Source organism: Manduca sexta, chromosome 25 (assembly GCF_014839805.1).
Source record: "Manduca sexta isolate Smith_Timp_Sample1 chromosome 25, JHU_Msex_v1.0, whole genome shotgun sequence".
In the NCBI taxonomy this organism is placed as follows: Eukaryota; Metazoa; Arthropoda; class Insecta; order Lepidoptera; family Sphingidae; genus Manduca; species Manduca sexta.
The window spans coordinates 11,797,762-11,821,321 of NC_051139.1; the positions used below are offsets into that span (position 1 = coordinate 11,797,762).

At 39.1% G+C, this 23,560-nt stretch overlaps 4 protein-coding genes across 6 annotated transcripts in view; 2 read left to right on the forward strand and 2 right to left on the reverse strand.

Annotated features, from left to right (window-relative positions):
• LOC119190576 (insulin-like receptor) overlaps positions 1-2,568 on the forward strand; it is a 4,770-nt gene extending 2,202 nt beyond the window's left edge. The window contains exons 2-5 of the mRNA XM_037442783.1: positions 880-1,039; positions 1,894-2,041; positions 2,138-2,242; positions 2,428-2,568. Coding sequence (XP_037298680.1) covers positions 880-1,039; positions 1,894-2,041; positions 2,138-2,213 — 384 coding nt within the window. The 3' untranslated portion in view covers positions 2,214-2,242; positions 2,428-2,568. The remainder of the gene's footprint in view (positions 1-879; positions 1,040-1,893; positions 2,042-2,137; positions 2,243-2,427) is intronic.
• A 2,825-nt stretch (positions 2,569-5,393) lies between these two features.
• Positions 5,394-17,257, forward strand: LOC119188537 (insulin-like growth factor 1 receptor). The gene is given in 17 exon segments (XM_037442675.1): positions 5,394-5,589; positions 6,244-6,488; positions 6,880-7,056; positions 7,278-7,471; positions 8,016-8,169; positions 8,792-8,845; positions 9,595-9,789; positions 10,347-10,501; positions 10,948-11,115; positions 11,197-11,445; positions 11,548-11,636; positions 11,851-12,028; positions 12,030-12,083; positions 12,271-12,489; positions 12,570-12,650; positions 12,786-13,032; positions 14,602-17,257. Coding segments are annotated over 17 exon segments (2,811 nt in total). The 5' UTR covers positions 5,394-5,482; the 3' UTR covers positions 14,847-17,257.
• Positions 17,258-18,168: 911 nt separating this feature from the next.
• Positions 18,169-19,819, reverse strand: LOC115443780 (gamma-glutamylcyclotransferase). The gene is made up of 3 exons (XM_030169341.2): positions 19,585-19,819; positions 19,035-19,168; positions 18,169-18,571 (listed from the first exon to the last, which is right to left on the reverse strand). Exons 1-3 carry the CDS (start codon positions 19,708-19,710, stop codon positions 18,187-18,189), a joined length of 645 nt encoding a protein of 214 aa, XP_030025201.1. The 5' UTR covers positions 19,711-19,819; the 3' UTR covers positions 18,169-18,186.
• A 513-nt stretch (positions 19,820-20,332) lies between these two features.
• Positions 20,333-21,940, reverse strand: LOC115443782 (gamma-glutamylcyclotransferase). 3 transcript variants are annotated; one of them, XM_037442676.1, is made up of 4 exons: positions 21,913-21,940; positions 21,397-21,520; positions 21,056-21,189; positions 20,333-20,728 (listed from the first exon to the last, which is right to left on the reverse strand). In XM_037442676.1, coding segments are annotated over exons 1-4 (555 nt in total). In that variant the 5' UTR covers positions 21,915-21,940; the 3' UTR covers positions 20,333-20,433. The 3 variants fall into 3 exon arrangements, with proteins under 3 accessions (XP_037298573.1, XP_030025204.1, XP_030025203.1); XM_030169344.2 differs by lacking the exon at positions 21,913-21,940 and adding an exon at positions 21,796-21,864; XM_030169343.2 differs by lacking the exon at positions 21,913-21,940 and adding an exon at positions 21,707-21,853.
• Positions 21,941-23,560: the final 1,620 nt, after the last annotated feature.

Sequence of the window (23,560 nt, forward strand, 5' to 3'; positions counted from 1 at the left end):
GCCCTTTGTTTGTGGAGTGCTCAAAGTCATATATCATCACGCTATGACCATAGGAGCGGAGCAGTAATGCGCTAATCTCAGGAACTACCATTTGAACTGAAAAAATCTTTTGTGTTGATAGCCCTTTGTTCCTGGGAGGCTATAGGCTGTATATCATCACGCTATGACCAATAGGAGCGGAGCAGTAATGAAACATGTTGCGCAAAACGGGGACAATTTATTAGTTTTGAGAGCTTCCGTTGCCTGCGCTGCGTAAACGGTTAAAGTTATGCAACAATGATGTATGACGGGATTGTTCCACTCCACTTCCACGAGTTAAAAGTTCTAAAAATTATATTATAAAACAATGTCCCCCGCTGCATCTGTCTGTCTGAACGTGTTAAACTCAAAAACTACGCAACGTATTAAGATGAAATTTGGTATGGAGACAGTTTGAGACCCTGGGAAGAACATAGGCTCCCGGGAAACTACTACTTTTATAACGGAAAACTTTAGCCTGAAAATCTTTATAACGGGCGGAGCCGCGGGCAAAAGCTAGTTGTTATATAAATATGTACTCAGATAAATAAAGGTAAATATGTTTATTATTCTGATTATCTTATTATTCTTAATGTGCATGTATCTTCGACTAATTAGGTTGTATCTTTTCTTGTTACAACTTATTTTGTTATTTATTAATTATCGTGACTACAAAGGTGGTTACAAAGATCTGTTGAATTTAGATCGAGGTTCATACACGCATTAGAGTAATAAATAGTAGGCCTAAAACCACAATAAGATGATAGCATAGCAATATATCATTAATCTATTGCACCCAAATCAGATTTTCTTCCAAAACTAACCTATATTAATCTACAAGCATCGAACCAATTATACCAGGAGGGCGACATCCACAACTCGACGTGCAAGCTTTGCCCGAGCTGGGGGTGTCGGCGCGAGTGCGTGGGCGGCAAGATCGACTCCGTGGCCACCGCCGAGCAGTTCCGCGGCTGCACGCACATCAAGGGCAAGCTAGAGATCAGCCTGAGGACCAGTGGCGGTAAGCGACTAACAACACCACAAGTTTATACTAGTCCTGTATTATATACTGCCCAATGCTGAGCCTTATCTAATGAGACGGTTTCCTTTGAATAAGTATTTGATTAACTCATAAAATAAACTATGGATACAGTTTTCCAAATAGGATCATTTAAAAAGTTATAACATAGTTTACGAACCTTAATCTACCTGAAATGAAACGTTACGATGTAAATTCAGAACCTTTAGTATATGTATTATTAGTATATGTGATATCTAAATTTATACACGAAATATTTTTTAAAAAATATTTCTGCTTATTTTTACCCGAAGGAAGGAAGTATTAGAAATAAAGACATTAAAAATAAAACAAGTTAAAAAGTTTATATTGTTAATATTTTCGTCAGGTTTTATTTTAATACGTCTAAAAATACACTGAACGAAACTCTTTGTAGTATTACTTAATTACCTTCTAAAATGATTGTGAAAGTTAGTAAAGTAATTGCGCTCGAAGCGGCGAAGTTTAAGTTGATTCTCAGAATATTAACAATATGAATAGAAGACGTCTACTTCATCTAATTTATCCTCAGAGCTCGCACCTCGAATGTAACTAACTTGTTGTACAGTATAAACAACGAAACTCCGATTTGAAAGTTTGGTTTGGTTATTCAATTTTAGGCTTTGTATTATCAATAATATTGTAGTTTTTGCTTCTGACATGGATAAGTGCTTGGGCTAGAACTGGGAATATTATTTCTATTATAATTACGGTCCCACGGTCATCAGAATGATGCGTCCCTGCTCAACTGGAATTCTAGGAATGATCTGAATTATTGAATAGTTTCTAGATGTTTAATCATTTAAATTTGTTTTTGTGGAACACATTATCGGTATTGGAGTCAGCGCTGGGCGAGATTAAAGAAATCGAAGGGAGCCTGCAAGTAACGCGCTCGTACCCGCTGGTGTCGCTAATGTTTCTAAAAAAACTGGAGAAAATCATCGGCGTGTCCACGGCCGAGCATAAGTGAGTCTGTAACTGCCGCATTGTATTGTTTATTTAGCATTTGTATAAGTTTGTTTGATGGTGGATCATCGTAAGAACCAAGATGTTGCCCCGCAGAGGTACCGCCCTTCATCATAGACACCGCCACGCCCCAGGAGCCACGCCAAGAAGATTCTGTACCGTACTAATATAGTAAAACTCAATAGTTAGTAGATTAGATTGGTATGTCTGTTTATATATTTTATATGGTACGAAGCTATACATTCTGTTCGTTTGTTTCCATACCTTCGCTGCCCTTAAAGGGGCTAAACTAATACCTACGCCTTCTGTTGAAAACGTGGACAGCCTTCGCAACCATTTTAAATATTTTTGTATTTTAGTTTTTCTAATTGTGTGTGAAATTTCAGAGGTCAAGTGTTGCATATTATCAACAACAAAAATCTGGAGTTGTTGTGGGACTGGTCAAAGGGTAGAACGATTAACATTACCGGGGGGACCCTGTACATACATTCAAATCCAAAGTTGTGCTACAATCAGTTACTGCCGCTAAAGAACATGACTAGTAACCCCAGGTCGAACTTCACTGAGCTAGAAGTTTCTCAGGAGAGCAATGGATATCAGCCCCGTGTAAGTACACAGCATTTTATATCCTTTATGAAAAGGCTCATACATACTCATAATTACAATTAAAGGCATATCTAATTCGGTCTAGTTGAAGAAATTATTGTGTAAAATTTATTTATAGGCAGCCTTATCAGTTCCCTTTTAATTACGCATAAAATTCAATTACGCCGTATAGTTTGTACATCACTTATTTATGAATGAAGTGAAATAAAATCCGAGCATTGTTAAAAGAGATAACTAACTGATCCATCGGTGTTGTGATGTTCTCTAATGTGCACGATCTATTTGCTAATGTCCCAATTGGCCTTGAGGTGTTTTCGAGTTTTCATTTATAAATAGCGCGAATATTGATCTGGTTCATTTTACCATAATATTTTTCTTTATTCCCTTGAACTTTTTGCGTTCAAAAATTTAGCTGACCAGGCAGCAGCAGTAGGCACTACTCCGTGCAATGTGCCTTTGATTCCTAAAGCCATTTATTTTTTCTAATTTCTAGTTGTTTTTGGTTGAATATGGCGTCTCGGTCAATTTAATGCATAGCTTGTTAGAACATTGCAGATGTTTTTAACAAGTTACGCCTACAAATACTGCCTGTACTTTATTTCTACTATGGACCTCATATATTTCATAACTCAATTAATACCTAGATTAAGATATAATGTACTTTTTATCCGGATTTTTTTTTGTGTGACTTCCTAAAGAAGTACTTTCATACGCGCGTATTTGCGGACAAGAGCTAGCATTAACATAATGATTAATAATACATAACATGATTGTTCATTGTTTAGGTAGATAAAGTTTGTATTATATCTCGTTCTAGGAAGTCAATACGGCCATGCGGATTTCCCATCATGATGTCAACACATTGCAAAAATAACATTTGTGAATCATCGAATTATGATAAAAGAGGAATTTGTTTTAATGAACACGCCAAACTATATTTCACAACGTTCTCTAAAACCTAAATAATTCCAGAAGATAATTTGTCTATGAATAACACAGAAATATACATTTTTTTAAGCGCAATTACTATAACCGTCCAATGTTAGAAACGTATCACCCGTTTTAAAAGCGCCCCGGGAGTTAACTACTACACCTCGTTCCTTATCCAGACACTCGCCACCACGGTGGTCGTCGCGAGAATAAATAAACACATTACCGGAATTAACGTAGGTTAAATCTAATTTAAATTGGCATCCGCCATACTAAATATATCGCTGTTAGTCATCGAACTTGTTATGTTTGTAGTATGAAGTAATAGTTGTCCATGACTTTGTTTGCGTTGATAATAACCATAAACCATTTTATTCATTGAATAACCTAAATATTGCGGTATTTCTTTGATTTTTAAGTTATTTGAAAGTACGAGTTTCTCGTAGCTGGGGACTGGTAATGACATTTCCCGGCTTGAAAGTCCTACTTTGTACTAATTTATATTAATACAGTGAAACCTGAATAAGTGGGTCTTGAATAAATGGAAAACTTCTGTTATTTATAACTACAATGAGGTCCCGACACTTTTACATTTAGATGCCTCTGTTACTTGGAATTTTCAAACCTTATTAATTGAGATTAGACTGCTTAGGTTTTTTCGATATCTATTCTATTCTATAATTAAGACTTTGTAGCTTGTACTTGTATTAGTATTAGGTTTAGAGAAATTACGACACGTTTGTTTACAAACACTCGAATTTCTTCCGTACTTGCTTTGTTTCTCAGTTTTATCTAAGATTTCTAGATTTACTTCTATTTACTATTTAAGAAAGAGTGCACAAAATGTCAAAACTATAGTGTAATTTTCTTTGACAGTCGCTGAAAAAAGATATTATTGTATTATGATTGTGGAAATCGCCTCGATAAATCCCTCCAAAAGGTCTCTCTATAAATAAGACAACAGCCATTTTAAACCTATTTGGGAAACTGGGTAAATGAGAATTTTATATAACTGATAAAAAATCCTAGGTCCCTTGAGATCCCAGTTATACAGGTTTCACTATACGGCTGAAGAGTTTGTTTGAACACGCCAAATCTCACGAACGACTAAACCGAGTTTGAAAATGTTTTCATTAATACGAAGTTACATTATTCCTGAGTGCTATAGGATACATTTTATCCCTATATGATAAAAAGAACTACGTGTTAATGTAGGACATGGTCTTTTGGTGTGTAAAATTTCATCCAAATTCGTTCAGCGGTTTACCTCTAACATTTAAACATGCACAAACATTTTAATTTATAATATTTGTAAGATACCTAAATGCATGGTTAATATTGTTGACATTTTGAAACAAATTAAACATACGTAATACGTATTATTTACGAGCTGCTGAACGTCTAGCCTTCTAGCCTTGGCCTATTAGAGCCGTCACTTACGAGATATACGATCAGGTCAAGACTTGACGGAACAGTGTAGTGAAATGAAATGAATTAGAACTTTTATGTTTTGTATTATAAATTCTTTGTATGTATTAAATACTCGAAAGTGAACTACTTTTTCATCGAGTTTATTCTCGCAAACCTTTTATGACGTCACAAATCACAGGCTACGTTACTCAGGGACGATCTATTTTTCTATTTTGATTTACCGGGCCTACCCGCACGCGGTAACTTTTTCCTCTCCATAATCCCTATTCCTAACCATAAGGCCTAAGGCACCTCCATGATCTTTCTAGTATTGTAGGTGTCTTCAGCCGGGCTCGTAAAAGAAAAAGACACGTCGATAACATGAAACTATTTTATTCGCATTACTATTAACACAAATTTCCTGCAGGTTTGCCTGACGTTCTGAAGCTGCGCGTGTGGGAGTTGCGTCGCACAGCGGTGGTCCTAACTTGGAACATGTACTGTCCGGAAGACATGCGCAAGCTACTCGGATACTCAATCTACTACATTGCTGCTGAAAAGAACGTCACGCTGTACGACCAGAGAGACGCTTGCACTGATACGTGAGTTTATTAGTAATAGCTAACAATCCATATTTGTGTATCAATCATATTGTCGAAGACATCTATAAGGGGCCGTTCAAGAATTACGTAACGTAATTTGGAAGGGAGGGGGGGTCTCGTTAAACGTTACGATGCGTTACAGGGCGGAAGGGGGGGATTCGTCTAACGCGTTATGTAACATAGTTTTTTTTTTTATTTTAAAACAATAACAGAGGCATTTTAGCGACTTTCCAATACTCTGCGCGACATAATTGTGAATATTAGAAAAGAATTACACTTTAAAGTTAGGTAACTGGATGCGGGGGCCTACGGGAAAACGTTACGGCGCGTTACATGAGGGGTTGGGGGTTAAAAAAATCATCAAAATTTGCGTTACGTAATACTTGAACGGCCGCTAAGGTAGCGACAACGCTATTTTAAAATTTAATGTTAAATAAAAATATTATTAGATTTGCTTTCAAAATTTTATGGTTATGAACATACACATGAAGGGCCTGGTTTAAAAACAGATCGAAAATGTTAGGTTCTAATATAATCATTAGTGTAATTACTTGGCATTATGAGACTTGTGTCTCAGAGTGACAAGGGAAATTCAGGGCTAACTAAATTATGTTTAGGGTAAGTTTTAGTTACTGAAATGAGCGTTGTCTATAGCTGGAACGTCCTCGACATGACAATAGACGAGGCTCGCAACGGGACCAGAGACGAGCTGCCGCCGCCGGAGACGAACAAGACGAGCATGATCCTGAACCCGTGCAGCAACATGCAGCCGTCGTTCTACCCGGTGACGCCGCTGGTGCCGTTCACGCGGTACGCGGCCTACGTGAAGACCTACACCACCATGCAGGACCGCCGCGGGGCGCAAAGCTCCATTATCTACTTCAAGACTCTGCCCGGAGGTTAGTTCGGATTCTGTACATTGTGATCCTATTTGGTACTTCTAATTTTTCTATTTTATTTCAATCGAATATTCAACAGTTTACTTACGTAATAGTTGTGAATGCATTACTCAAATTGCTTCGCCAGTCATAGGATTATAACTAACTTATTCATAATAATAATTATTATTTTACGGTAATATTTTCTGTTAGTAGCTTTGTAAATCAAAATACAAATACTTTGTCATGGTTTAGAGCTCATGGGCTGGTACGTGTCTACTCTATACAGGGAATGTATTTGCCATTGGGAGTGGAATAGACTGCAGAGACAAATTCCATATTTCGTTTCCGACTAGATCCGGCCTTAATGTTGTCTATATTATGATAATAAAACCTTTTCTATATCCATCAGCCCCGAGTCCGCCCACAAGCGTGACGGTGGAGCTTCGAACCCCGTACTCAGTGTCCATAAAGTGGGCGCCGCCGACCATGCCGAATGGTACGATCATCCTTTACCACGTGGAGGTGCACGCCAACAGCTACAACAAGCCCAAAATACTAGCCGGGAACATCAACTACTGCGGGAAGCGTATGTATTACTACTATATGCAATTTTTTTTTATCCAAAAATTAATTATGAATAAGACTATCTTTTTTGCATCTGGTAATACTTTTTTCTATCATGTTAATTTTGTAAACCCTTTAGAATATAAGTAGATATATTTTTTAAAAAGACATATTAATATGCAGCTCATACAAAACAGAGTGAATAAACTAAGATGTCCACTATAATAGTATTCTTTTTTACAGCAAATGCACTAGCGAATATGATAAAAGCAAGTTTGGAAGAAGCGCCCGAGACGCAAGAGGAAAAGACCACTGGCGACGTGAAGAATGGCTCCTGCGCGTGCAACGAGGAGTCCAAGTCCAGCACCAGGTTCACTTCCCGCGCAGAGGAGGAGCGGATGGAGAGCATCAACTTTGAAAACGACGTGCAGAATCAGGTTAGTCATATTTATCTTTAATGAATGTTTAAAGCCTCTTAAGCCATTTTTCGGTTTCGCCGAGAAAATGCCGCATTTCTACCGCCCAGCCTTTGAGGGGGCCGACTGAGCGGTTATTTGGGGATCACTCTGTCATATGGACCGGCTGTAAGCCGCCCGGAGAGATGGTAATCGTCAGGCGACTGTCGGACCGAGTCCCTAACACTATCTACTATGCACGGCATACCAACTCAAACTTCGCGGTCGCTGACGGAAGTGTCTAAATTGTCGTCCGCAACCGCGGAGTCCGTATCCTGTTGTTCAGGAAAGGTGGGGTCTCAGAAGCCCCCGCGCACCAAATAACGCCAACACTTCTTAAAACCTAGTAAAAATAATACAGTGTAAGAAATAAGAAAGTTATCTGTGAACTATTGTGTAATGAAATAACTTACATAAAAATAATTGTATTCTAAAAACCTACATCATTACATAAATCCCATCCAGTCGTACATAAATCCTAATAGTATTAACATTATAATATAATTATCAAATTACTCCCTTTCAGGTTTACAAGAAAGCAGACCGTCCGAAGTCGAAGACGATGGCGAACCGCATCAAACGCTCGCTCGACATAAGCCTCAGCAGCATGCTCGTCAAGCTGACAGAGAACAGAGACCCGCGCCCCGGCTTCAACTACTCCAACTCCACCGACGAAGACGGTAAGAATGGCAGTGAAGCGGGTCGTTGGTGTATCAAGTGGCATGAGCTCGTTACTGCTATCGGTACACTCTCGGACTAATTCATTCATAGAATAGTCGTAAACAGAGTTCTAAAATTATATAGAGCGGACATTGGGAACATTTTTATACAAAAAGTTTGCGCTTGTGATGGTTACTCAATCTACCGTGGAATAGCAAAACGTCAATATAAAATACTTCATATTTTCTTCACATGATTTGCACATTTTTAATGCGAATATTAGAATATTTTCTAAGGTCGCTATCTTGTCATACGGACATTTCAAATAAGACAGCGACTTATTACCAATTATTAATAACTTTTGGAGCAAAAATTGGGCCCTGATGTCCGGTCTATAACTAGTTAGTCACTATATAGTTATATAGTGTAATGTCTTTGATCGTAAAGTAACTTGTCTTATAACTGCGCTCGTCACTATACACGAGAACGACTCGGTTCGCTTTGCCTATTAGATTGTTTTTCCATTACTCATTCATTAACGTTATTATGATTTACGCCTAAACGCTGCCTCCCTTTGTGCTTCCTCTTGTTCTATGTCATGCTTGTCTGCAGTCATCACGAGCGTTAACATTCTCATTTCAGTAAAGTGCAGTCGCGTCGAGCCTAACCTATGCGTCGTTATGGATAATAAAACAGGTTACCATATTACAGAAGTATTTGTTACATTTTTGTTATTGTGACGGGTTTTCGGTTGTTGCATGTTATCGTCACGTACTAACAGTTCACACGCGCGTCCATGGCTTTATCGATACCAGGTAGCAACACCATTTGATACGTTTCTTACAAACAAAACGAATAAAATTTTTAAAGTAATGGTACTATGATAAAATTCTGTGACGCATTGTGAACTGCTTTAGATCTATTCACATCTGCCGCCTCGGTTATTTCACTTGACGAGTGAGCAGCCAGCATGAAGGAAAGTATTATATATAAAGTAGTATAGTTATATTGCATGATTATTGTAGTTGTATAACCGGCAATATTAATACAGACACGCTCATTTGGCCGACAAAGGCATCGACTTCGTAAAAATGCATGCGGTTATACCATTGAATGTAGAAAACATTTTTTATTACGTGATAGGTGTTACCTTGCCAGGGTAATTTTTATTACCCTGGTTGTCACTATGCGGAAAATTTAGTCAACATTATTTATAAGCGGGTGCATTGGCCATAAAAAAACATTAAATAGCGACCACCGACAACAAATTCTCGGAATACACATCCAAAAATTAATTACCATTACTTAATTTTTTATCTCACATCAATTAAAACTGTAGACGCCACTCCACTTGCTCGTTTGGTATAGTGGAGTCACTTTGATGAGCCTTTATAAACAAAATAGTCTACATTTTGTGCTGTAAACGCCGTTATTACCTTCGTCAGGTTACGTCAAGTCGCTGTACTACGAGCTGGACGGCAAGACGGAGTCGCTGACGGTGGACAGCATGCGGCACTTCACGTGGTACACCGTCAACATCTGGGCGTGCCGCGCGCGCGCCGACAACGAGACCAAGGAGCAGTACGACGACACCTGGTGCTCCGAGCGCGCCTACTACACCTTCCGCACCTCCGAGCTGCGTGAGTACAACCACCTACCTACACCTACATGCTTGTCGGCTGCTAATAACACTAACATAATACTCCAGCCATAGGTGGCACTTTCGTACAACATATATTACAAAAAGTTATTTGGATATTACATGCCCTAATTCTACTATTGTTATTCTAAGAGAATTCGTTGGAGTGGCAACTTCATACTTCCAGTAAGAAATACCCACACATCATATCGCACTAAAATAAAAAGTGCAAATTTAAACCGGGATTTTTGGTGAATATATTCGTTATGTATGATTTTTTGATACGATCTTAATATAGGTAAAGACTAGTTTTCAGGAAAAAGTTATACAATATGTAATAGGACAAGTTTTTTTTACATATTTTTTTTATATAAGCATTCATCGCACTTTAGTATGGGATGTAAAGTTTGCAAGCAGTATTTAAAATCGACTTGGCGTAGGTTTTACGATCTTCTTGGCTGACATCAAGCTAAAAATACAACATACAAAGTATTATTACCTGGTCTGAGATGCAGACCCAGTACACCAAATATACAATATTTCCCGTTTTGTTCACAGCGAACGCAGACGTTGTGAACAATTTTAAAGCGGAGATCGTGAAATCTAATAAAACCTTTCCCGACGTAAACTTGAAGTGGGACCCACCGGCCAACCCGAACGGGTTCGTCGTCGCGTACAACGTGCATTACTCGCGAGTCGAAGACAGCAATCAGGTGGGTGCGGTTTGTGTTCGGTCTAATTTTAGTTGAATACCTATAAGAAATACTAGAGATTCTGGGGTTTGAAGGTTGAGACTACATCCTGGCATCATGTTTATTATTGATATCTCTTTATTTACTATTAAAAGTAAAGAGCATTAAAAAGAGGATTAAAAATATTTTTGTTCAAAAATGTATGTAAGGAAGTAAGCTCTTCCAACTTGAAAGTACGCTATGTAAATCTCAGGTTAGTTAATAATTTTTTTAGTAAGCTAATTATTTTTGTTCAAAGTATCGTCTTTTTTTCGGTCAGATCGATTTTGAAACGATCGACATGGAAGAGAAGTATAAAATCGCAATACAAAATGTAGATTTAATCATTAATCTCATGATGAAGGTGATTAAAACTGCACCGTGCACGTAATATAAGTTCAAATTGACTAACTAATCGACGACGGCAGGGTCAAGACGTCGGCCTGGGGACGTGCATCATCTCCGACGACTTCGAGACGGCGAAGCACACGCACACGCTGCGCGCGCTGTCGCCCGGCAACTACAGCGTACGCGTCACGCCCATCACCGTCAGCGGCGCCGGGAACGTCTCCAATGACGTCTACGTCTTCATACCGGTCAGTACTCTGTCATTTTGATTATAAGTATCGACGGTTTGTCAGGTCGCGTGTGTTTCGTATAACGCAGTTATGTTGCAGGAGCGAGCGGTGGAGTCGGGGTACGAGTGGGCGTGGGGGCTGGCGGGCGGCGGCGTGGTGATGCTGGCGCTGCTGGGCGGCGGCGTGTGGTACGCGCGGCGCGGCCTCATGTCGCCCAACGAGATCAGCAAGCTGTTCCCCAGCGTCAACCCCGAGTACGAGTCCACGGTGTACGTGCCGGACGAGTGGGAGGTGCCGCGCGCCAACATCGAGTTTATACGGGAACTCGGACAAGGCTCTTTCGGCATGGTAACTACATTTTGCATACTTGATGATGTTAGAAAGTATATGACATATGTTTATATCATGTAGGACGAGCAATTTTTACAATGTAATGCCTTTTCTTTTCAGGTGTATGAAGGGAGAGCGAAGAATATCGAAAAAGGCAAACCAGAAACTCGGTGCGCTGTGAAAACTGTCAATGAGCATGCCACTGACAGGTGAGTCAATGTTCAATATCTATCCATGGCTAACTTGTGTTTTCCAGGTTGCAGGTTTAATGTTTTTAATATAAAAATCTTACACAATCTCGTGTTTTTGAGCATAAAAGTAGCTTATTTTAATTATAAACAAACGCTTAATTATAAATTTCGTGTAATTTTTATGTTAGCTCCCATTGTACACAAAACTAACAACAACACGATACATTTACAGGGAGCGCATCGAGTTCCTGAACGAAGCGTCGGTGATGAAGGCGTTCGACACGTTCCACGTGGTGCGGCTGCTGGGCGTGGTGTCCCGCGGCCAGCCCACGCTGGTCATCATGGAGCTGATGGAGTTCGGCGACCTCAAGACTTACTTGCGCTCGCATCGGCCCGACGCCGACTCCTCGCTGCCCAAGAAGGACGCCGCCGGCGACCCACCCACACCGCAAAAATATTTTGCAAGTTAGTAATTTGTTCTGTCAGAAGCCATATAAAACTTTTTTCTATAATTTTAATGATAAATGGGTACTACTCGCTGCAACACTAATTGCTACAACCAAAGACTGTTTCGTTGTTGTACTACAGTCTACATGTTAACAGAACTACAGTTTATTTTGTGCATTATGTAACACATGATTGTTTTTTGCAGATGGCTATCGAGATAGCTGACGGTATGGCCTACCTATCGGCCAAAAAATTCGTGCACCGCGACTTAGCGGCACGTAATTGCATGGTCGCCGGCGACCTCACGGTAAAAGTGGGGGATTTCGGCATGACCAGAGATATTTATGAGACTGATTATTATAGGAAAGGCACTAAGGGCCTACTGCCGGTGCGATGGATGAGCCCCGAGAGTTTGAAAGACGGGGTAAGTTAAAACACTCATCATTAATACTATTTTATGTAAGTTACCTTTACAGTTTAATCTAAATGCAAATGTTGTTTTAGGTATTTTCCAGTAATAGCGACGTGTGGAGTTACGGCGTCGTGTTATGGGAGATGGCAACACTAGCCATGCAGCCATATCAGGTACAGTAAAGTTCGTGACTAATAATCTTACAATACCATAGAAATAGTCGAAAAACGATGATATAGTTGTGGTAGCTGTGGCGGTGTATGTGGGTGTATGTGGGCGTATGGAGTGTGAGACGTGCGTGTGCGCAGGGCCTGTCGAACGAGCAGGTGGTGCGGTACGTGGTGGAGGGCGGCGTGATGGAGCGGCCGGAGCACTGCCCGGACCGGCTGTACGAGCTCATGCGCCAGTGCTGGTCGCACCGCGCGGCGGCGCGCCCGTCCTTCCTGCGCCTCGTGGCCGACCTCGCGCCGCACGCGCATGCGCACTTCCGACACCGCTCCTTCTTCCACTCGCCGCAGGGGCAGGAGATGTACGCGCTGCAGCGATCCGCTCTCGGTAACTACCACCTCACTACTCGCTATCGATACAAACTAAAACTGCTTTAATCGACCCATGTCCCATCTAAGTATAATCATACCAACATATTCAATCATTTAGCCATCAATTGAATTATCAGTATTTAGTCTTGTATAATTTAGTTAATATAATGTATACTATTCTGGAAGTCCGTTGGAACCCTAAAGGTCGATAATGGGCCAAAAATCCAACTATTATTTAGTATTTACTACAATAGTAATTTACAAGACATAAAGTTGGTTTTCGTTAGATTTTTGTTTTATAATAATATAATTTTGCATTAAAGTCCTCAGTTATAGTTTATTAGTATACTATATTATTTGGTATAGCCGATATTAAATCGTTGCACAATATATTTCGCAATACCTTGCTTCACAACCACTGCCGCTATCGAATTCATTTTTGTATTCATCATGATGTCACTGGAGACTGGTCTCCACTCGCTCACCGTTCACTCATTGAGAGCTAAACTACACAAATTAACTATACTTATCACTAAAATTATCATAACTATTGGATAAACGTTTTGTTATATCCACATCATAAACGCTTCGTGAAAACGATTGCGCTTTGGTTTGGTGCTCATCAGTAAATGATAACATAGTGATATCACTGTGATACCTAATATAAACATTGTTTCTCTTTTCATCATCATGCCATCAAAAGAAGGTTGTGTCAAGCTGTCGGCACACTGATCAACCGTAAGTAACGGTATTTGCATGCTGGAGCGTAATGAGCACTTTTGTTATCATTTTCTGAGTGACCCTAAGTCTCAAATGGTTCTGTATATTTTGTAGCACTGTTTAGTCATGTCGACATTTGCAGCTGTAACTGTGGGTACTAAAAGTTTAAATATGCATGTATAATTCGTTTTTTCTTATCAGGCGTGCATAGTTAATGACGGTTAATTTTTATAAATAAGTAGGTCTTTAAAACAAAATCACTGAAAAAAAAACTGTCTTCCGGATGTTCCCAGATTGACTGAAATCAAACGATGGTTTTTCTAACCATGCTCTTTTGAACGACATTGGATTTCTCAAAGGAGATTGCGGTTAGGCAGCTTGCTAGTCGCAAGATGTTGAACAGATCCCACATTTTAAGAGACGCAAGGAAAAACGAATTATATTAAAACCACATAGCTGCTGAGTCGTCTTATTTTGCTTTGTGATTATCGAATATCTGTTAGCCCATAATTTTGGTAGTACTGTCTGTTCGCTTAGTGATTTAGTTAACTATATTTCAAGTATTAAATACAGTAGCGCTTTATAGGTTACAAGTTAATACATTGGTGATAGGTCAAAAATACATACAGTCGAAGTTATTAGTTGCGTCCATTCCGATTATACGGATGCACACGGCAATTCTTGTCAGCAAATATTATGAAGGCCGAGTGTAAGTTGCTATAATGCATTGACTCATTGAAAACTACGTGCAACCTATCGACATTATCACTAATAAGGCATCGTGTGGATGCGGCTAATAAGGTACGACTTCCTAATAAACAAACATAAGAAAACATCGTATTAACTAGTTGTTTTTGTGACACAGACGAGGAGCAGGAGATGCAAGAAGTGAACGTGGGCGCGGTGGCGACGGGCTCCGGGTCGAACCTGTTCGGCGTGTCGGGGCGCCTGGCGTCGTGGGTGCGCGAGCTGTCGTCGCTGCGCTCGCGCACGTCCATGGACGCGGCGGCCGAGGCGCTGCAGCCGCTGCAGCCGCTCGCGCCCGCGCCCGCCGTCGTCAAGGGTCCCAACGGCGTGCTGCGACCCTCGCACGCGTCCCGCGCGCCCTAGCCGCGCCCGCCCCTCTACCTCTATCTACCTCAGGCCGGCCGCGTGCCGCCGCACGGCCGGCTCTTCGAATCCTAGGTGTAAGCGTAGCTAGTGAAATGTTCCACGCGTCGGTGGACTTGTTGCGCGGGCGAGGGGGCGGGGGGCGGGGGCGGTGCGGGGTCCGTTGTGTCCGCATTTATTCCGAGTCCGCGCCCGGCGCCGGCGTGGGCGCCGGTGTTCCCGAGGGCTCGCCGGGTCTCGCCCCGAGTCCGTGTCGGGCCGACGTGTCTCGACGTGAATCCTATGTAGTTTACCTCATTATGATAGTTGTAACGGTGTCATTTTGACATAGCCTACTAAATGTTAAGTTTACCGTGTAAGATGTAAAGCGTGTTTAGTTTTGTTGTGTAGACGAGAACGTGTACAAATTAATTTTATTAATTTTCGATATAGATGACCGCTCGAGCGCAAGTACGTGACGAGTGCCAAGTTTGTTGAAGTTGTTGCGTTGTTGTTACGAACACTTTTTGTTGAAAGTGGGCTGTAATACGAATTTGTCACTCGCCCTTGCTGATGCGTTTTTATAAAGCCGTTTAAAATACTCAGTGTTTCAATGTACCGTTTTATAATACTTGTCACTATCGTTATTTATTGATGAAACTTCATAAATCGATCGGAATTGATCACCAAAGATTTGGATTATTTTATAAATTTTCAGTTATATTTGGTACAGAAGTAGAATTGATCAGCATGCGTGCCTGGCAGTGCCAGTGCACGTCCACGGCATACCAATTACCGAGTAAGGGATTGTCATAGTGTGTGTATAGGCTGTATATAATGTCTTATTATATATTATTCACGCATATTATGGTATGCATCATAAAATATAATTACCTATGCCGAAATCAATGTGTTCCGTATCGACTAAAATGCAATAGTTATACCTGCCATTGTTGTTACTTAGATATGAAAATATATATGAACGAGGTCTAGCTGATATTGCAAGACTTAGTTGTGTATGCACATAGTAAAAATTTTATAAATTTAATTAAGTACTGAATATTTTAATATGTATTCAATTAATGACCGTAAATGTAATATAATTAATCTCTCTGTAATCGTATTTAAAAGGTGAGACGTTAAATGAATATTTAAAATGTAGGTAGCTGTGCTACTCGGTAACCACCACGAACGGTTTAGTTTCGACATTTTACATACAATTGTTTAAGGCAGCGAAAAGCGAAGAGCGAAACGAGAATGTGCGATTGGCTAATTAATTTTATAATGTTTATGATGACTCATGAAGTAAGAACTAAGCATCATCGCGGGTTGGACTTAAAGTATTTTATAATAAGAAATTTGAAATTGTTTTATTATATTGGTAACTTAATATTTATATACTTATCAGCAATTGAATAGCTATATATCAAACGATTATGTAAAATATATGCTAGCTGCATTATGTACATTGTATTGTATATTAAACCAACCAAAGTTAGACTCCAATATACAAACGGTGCGCGTCGGAGCTCGGCCGTCACAGCTGGGCGAGTTCTGCCGTCACAGGCGGGCGAGCTCTGCCGTCACAGCTGGGCAAGCGCTGCCCTCACAAGTGGGCGAGCTCTGCCGTCACAGCTGGGCGAGCGCTGCCGTCACAAGTGGACGAGCTCTGCCTTCTCAGGCGGGCGAGCTTTGCCATCACAGCTAGGCGAGCGCTGCCGTCACAGGCGGGCGAACTTTGCCGTCACAGGCGGGCGAGCTCTGCCGCGCTGCTAATTATTACGATATTGTGGTATAAGGGTATAAACGAGTGCCTTCAGACATCCAGCCTTCAGTGGAACGCAGGATTGTTGATTGTGTGATGTGGACACAGGACACGGGACACGGCAGTGCTGCTACTGGCACAGATGGTATACGAACTATGAAACAAACAGTTCCGTTTGTGCTATGTTAAGTACATTACAATATGATACAATAGAATAATCACTTTGGGAACACAGACTGTTACTTATATTTTATTTTTTATAGACTAGAATATAAAACCGTTCTCCTTGGTTACACAATCAAGAACCTGTCCGCGGGAATTCAATTCAACAAGGTTGGCTGCAAGTATGGATGATTTATTACGTATGGCTTGCTGATAGTATTTTATTTATATTGTTCGGAGCCGCCGTCAGTCGTCACTCCTCGCGGGGGCCACTGGCCAGTGAGTGGGACATGTCGGCGTGAGTCGGGAGGACAGAGACGGGGGCTAGGCGAATGGTAAACGTACACATCACTGTATTGTCGTGAGGGGCTCAAGGCACGTTGCATCATCGGTCGTTAACTTTGATTAGTAAATTGGTCTCCACTCATGTATGTGATTTTCCAAAGTCCAAATGTTTGTTTATTTTTATAAATTGCATAGTGCCTTTTGCTCAATTAGTGGAAAATGTTGTAGATAGATACAGTTAAGAGTAATGTTAAAATAGAGCCATACATAAGTAACACGTACGTCAAGGGCAAATGTTTCAGTGCGGTGTGAAATACCTCCACATAACATGCGAATAGATCTGCGAATCGCTGGAGTATTTTATCAATATACCGACAGGAGTCTACTGGAGACCGGCGCTTTTACAGTTCCTCTTACAGTACGGCCGAGCGAGCTGAGCCACTCCACTGGCGCCGCATCGCATTTTTATACTACATTAACAAACAGACCGCACAATGCCTTCCTTTTGACATGAGCCAACACAGACTACTTCCTAGTCTTCCTGATTAGCATTTATAAAGTTAGATGTGTGCCGCGAGGAGTACGCGGTGGCGGGAGAGCCGCGTGGAGTGATTCGGCGACGTCTCGCACAACGTTGCCTCTGACAGCGTTCCCTGCGGACTGCACTGATTACCTTTGTTAATCTTATGCTCTTATTTTTTATCAGTATTTATGTTTCATTGTGATTTTCATTTAACAAGGCAGTTACATTACCTCATTTTAGTGATTATGTTATGCGTAAATTATTGACTGATAAAATAATTTCCAAATGGTTTCCTTGTGTGATATGAGTGCGTATTTTGTATAATGTCGGGGTAGCGTTGTGCTATATGCTCAATTTTAGATACAATTTCACCAAACTATTGAGATAGTGTACAATTTTATAATTAATTTAATGAGAACCGAGTACCTATAATAATTTTAATATTTATATTAATAAAACGTTATAAAAATTAGTATAATATCGTTTCCATATAATTTTCCTCCTTACACTTTTAGGTACTTATACCAACGGATTACTTCAAATCAAATTAAATATTATTATAATAATAAACCACTTACACAGATATTTCCAAAGAATAATAACAGAAACATAAGTCATACATTTATTTACTTCCTGGTATTTCGCAGTTTTCTGAGATCGAGTTTTAGATGTTTTCTAGGCAAACGTCCAGCAACTCTACACTCGCAAGGTTTATCTTTTGCGTAACGCATTAACAGGAATGCCGCCCTAAGATAACCCTCTTCACCATTATGCTTTAGCTTCTTCAAACTCTGTATGTAATATTCAGGGAATCCGTGTTCTCTGGCGCCGTGTATCATGACCTCTTTTAAAGTAAACGAAGGCCATCGTTCAACTGGAATGACGTCATTGTCGCCTCTAGGCAGAGGGTTTACTTTTTGAATGTATGCACGGCACAGAAAACTGCCCATGTATGGAGTTGACACCTCCACATATTTTATGTAATACTTTTTAACGTCGACACCTTTTTGACTGAAAATATTCATACAAAGTCAATATCAAGAAAAATATACTTAGATGTTGCTTATTTAAGAAAGCTGATCGTTCGCTTACAAACAATACCTTGATTAAATAGATACAGTGCCGTCTACTACTTTGAACTAATCTTTACTGTATTGGTGCTGTGTGCACTGTATTCTGATCTTGTTCTAAAGGTTTTTGTATATTTTCTTCATCCGGTACCATAGCATAATAATAGTCCTGTGCAGTTTTACCGGGCATTTGTTAGCAGTCTTGCAGTTTACCACTTTGATCTTCGTTTTTAACGTAGAATAGTATTACATAAGTTTTATCAAAAGATCTCAAATCACTTTACTTTCATTAATTATTGAGTAAGAAATCTATGATTGTTAAGGCTATGATATAAATAGGAACCAAGAGATATCTTAAGGTTTGTTTGTACTACGCTAATGAGTTTACTTCTGCAGCTACTTACTCATCAAGCGATACCATATCATCTCGATGTAGACGCCATACAACGCCCCATACGTGTGAATTTGCTGTAGGCACGAGAGTCGCAGTAGGTCCACCCCAAAACTTCGAATACTTTATGAAATCCATCCTGTAATTCTATAAGACCTGATATTAATTACCATTACTTATCTTTTATGGACGGTAATATTTGAGTAATGCACTCGAGTCACCTAATTGTATATGATCACCAATAAATGGACGCCTTCAATGCTAGAGGAAACGTAAGTGCATTGCTAAACTCAATGAAATTAATTGGGAAGAGATTTTGGGCCGTATGTTAGGAAACTGCATAATATATATCTCTCAAAGGTGCAGTGGCCTTCTGCGATAGTAGTACCCACGCCAAGTCGATCTGAATCATGAACTGTAAACAGCACAAGACTCGGAAGCCAGTAGTTCATCGAATGAATAAATTGGCAACTTACACCTTTTTTATTCTTACGATGTGTTGCGCTGACTGAGTTTATAACAATTTCATTTACAAATACAAGGTAATTTCATTTCAAACTCACATCAAGACGTGCTATAGACACGAATTCTGCAGACGGGTTATGCATACGTACTCTCGCTGTTAGTAAATTGCCGCCATACGAAAAATACAGAAACGTGTCGGGTTTATATACATCCTTTCTTAACATTTTGTTAAATATTATACATATAAAATTTTAATCAACTGAAATTAGAAATATAACAGGCAATGTCCAATCAAAGATGTCCAATTATGACTAGAAAGAGAATAGGTAACGTCAAAGAGTAATATAGAGAAATTAAAAAGTTTATGTGTACTTACAAAATATCATAATTTCCTTTTAAGTGTATAAACATCTAGGGAATGTGAATCAATCATTTCGACCCAAATTTTGGTCACGGCGGTCAGGCGCAGCAGGAGATATTATAGTGCATAAGTATGAACGCAATACACAAGTGCACTCTCTGTTCCTTCATTCTCATAGTCCGGTGAGACGGCAATCCGATATGACCAGAGAGATCAGGCGCAGGACTAACGTATATACGTGCTTTCCGAGGCACCGGTGTATCACACCGCCAAATTCCTGACTCGAAGCTTCGACTAAGTAATTTTTAAGATGGAAAAACCCAGCCACAATTATCTTGGCTCGACCTGGGATTCGGACCCAGGATCTCAGCGCGTTAGACGTACTCGTACGATTTATATATTACAACTACGCCACTAAAGCAATCACGAAGGGTGTATTAAGTATATGAGGGGCCCAGGAATAGTACTGAATACACAACAAAATATAAAGTATGATAAAACACTTTAAATAATCATTTATTTATATATCATTCTTCACATGAAGTCATTATCATATAACAACATTCAATATCACAGCATATTTTGATTAATTGCATCTATTTAATTTTTCTATCATTTTAGGAGATGCTATTTGTCCATTGTGAGGGATTTTTTTCAGTTCTTCAATATAGTCCTCAGGTAGTTCACATTCTTTGGCTCCATTTATAATGCAATCTAGATATGTAATACAAGGTCTTCTTTCTGGAGGTAATTCTTCACCTTCTTTTCTTAGTTCTGGGTTTATAGTTTGTTGATATGTTCGACATTGAACTGTATTTCCATCAGGAGTAACAACATCAACAGTTTTTGCAAAATACCAATTTGTATCTACACCTTCTTGTCTGAAAAAAAAACAATATATTTGGTTAAAAAAATAAGGTAATTTGAAGTGAAAGTAGGGATATTAATTTAACTTTCTCTGCCCTCTGGCATCCTTTAAGTAATGCCTACTGAGTACTAATTTCAGACTCGGCATTATGATTGGTTTTTAAATAATATTTTATACTTAGTCAGCGGCAGCAGTGGTTATATATTATTTTCAATACATACATTTCTTTAGCATATCAAACACAAACCATTCCTTTTTGGATTAAATTGTTACATGGCTAAACATAAGTGCTGTTTGGTGATAAAATCTAAATACCATACAAAATGTCAAGGTCATTTACTTATCTAATGCTGGCATGTCACGGTTATGCAACCTCCATATTGCTCCCCAAACACATGACTTCTCTGTAGGGACTATTGTAGCTGATGTTCCTCTCCAGTGCTCAGAATACTTTATAAAGTCAAGTTGATGGCCCTGAAAGAATGTTTTCTATGTAAATAAACTAGTAAATGAATTCACTTATTTGTACCTTTCCTATACTTTGGACACTGTTTTACCACCAGGAAATTTCACTGTTATAATTAGGTACTTTGGAGTCTCATCAATTGCCAAGGTTTTGAAAAGTGCTTACTCAGCAAATATATTTACTTATAATAAAATTTTAGTTTTTGCTGTACTCACATCAAGGCGTCCAATTCCTAAAAACACAGCTGACGGGTTATTTATATGAATTCTTTTCTTTAACAAGTTACTTCCGTATGCATAATAAAGGAATGTATCAGGAAGATTTTCTATCATTGTTACCCTGGAATACAAAGACTTTGTAAATTTGAAAATGGTAATGTTTCCGCTTCTAGACAAAGTTTCAAAACCCTAAGAGAGTGATAAGAGTTATCAAAATTTTATAACCCTATCTACGGGGCTAGAGGCCAGTGGAAAAACGTAAACAAACAGCACTTTGTACTAAAATCAAAATATTCCTATGGATCACCTAACTTTGGCAGCGTGTTATTATTTAAATTAAAATACAATTTATGTATGTAACTACAATAATTTTTGAACTATAAATTGAAAAACTACTTTTTGTTATCTAAGAGAATAGCTACATGCTACAAATCAAATAGAAAACGTCAACCCCAGAGACCAATAAACTACTGGTCAACCAAAGAGAATTATAATATATATTATAATATATACATTTGAGTGTACTCTGTCTTTGACAGCAAGAAATTTAATTGTGTTGCGATCTCTTCGAACATCTTATCGATATCGATAGATGCTTTGTCTATCGGCTATGGTAAATTCACAGACCTGCTAAAATAAACACTTTTCGGTCAGTCAACTACAAACCGTTGCAAAATGCTATTTTAGATAAGGGTTAAAAAGATATCAAATCCCTAATTTGGTATTCAAGTACCAAATGAGGTCTGGGTATATAAAATCACTCGTTAAGAAGCTGTTAAATTACAATAAACTATAGAACTACCGGCTCTCTTTGAGCTAAATTTTATCCAATTTTCATTTGCTATTTACAGCAGTTTCCATGACTTCCGAAACGTCATTCACACAAAAATGGTTTAGCATTTAGATTATTAAATTAAGAAAATCTTAGAAATTTCGGAAGGAATGGAAACCGCTGTAAGTAACAAACAAGAAATCGGCCGGAATTTCGTTTAGGAGAAAGCCAGTACGCCTTCTGTTCTTTTCTAACTTTCATAGGGATTAAAAGATACCCAAGAGGTGTGATTTGACAGAAGCTACTAAAATGGGACAGTAAATTAAAACACAGCGGTATCATTCATGTCACATATGTTTGATAACTTATTTCAAAGTTAATAAAACTTTGTCGAAATGCATAGAGCAAACACGGTGCTGTTTTTCCAATGCCAATTGGGACGAGCTATGGCAACGATCCATTTTGCCTCATAGCATCATCTGTGGGGAATCTGCAATGAAACACACTATGAAAATCAGATAGTTTCCTCAACCCCCAGCCTTCGCGCACGGTTTCCAAGTGGCTTTTATCACTTCACCACCGTATATTGAAAGTAAAACGCAATTTATGCAAAATAGTCAACTACAATATACTAACATCTATGTTATCGACAGAATATGCAGAACACTATTGAACACGACTACGTAAATTGATAAAAATGAAAAATACTTAATAATTACTGTATCGAATGGCCAACAGCAGATTATAATATGACTACAGCATAATAAAGATTAATTAATAATACTTTTGCACTTATGTACAGGGTTTAAGCAAATATATTAGGTTTTTTGTTTACTCACCGATGGAAGCTGATGATTTCAGTTTCATTTTCTTTACGACAAGAATGAGATTTACACCCCATAATAACGCAGGCCATTGCTTGTTCGTAGGGCTATATTATACTTAAACAGCACTGTGTATTTATTAGAATTAACAACAAAAATATTACAGAACATGCAGCCACTTTTGAAAAGCACGCGCTGAAGTATAACGTAACTAAATTGTGTGGGCGCGTTTGTAACATTGTTTTGAGGTTGGCAAGTTGGAACATTTGACATTTTATTTGCTTTTTAATTCGGCATCATAAAGAGGACCAAAGGTAACCATTTGATAATTTTAAAGTGTATGCAAGCCGACCTTAGCAACATAATATTTGTCTCGTTCTTTTCAACGGTTTTGGCCTATTTGAAAAAAAGGACAAGTATATGAGGGTAATTTAGATTCCTTCTATGCTTGTTCTTGTTCTGAGGGTCAACCCTATTTGTCTGCTGTCAACTGTCACTTGAAAAGTAGGCATGGTTTGTACTTTGCACTCAGAATATTGTAATAACTAAAGCTCAGGAGTCAAAT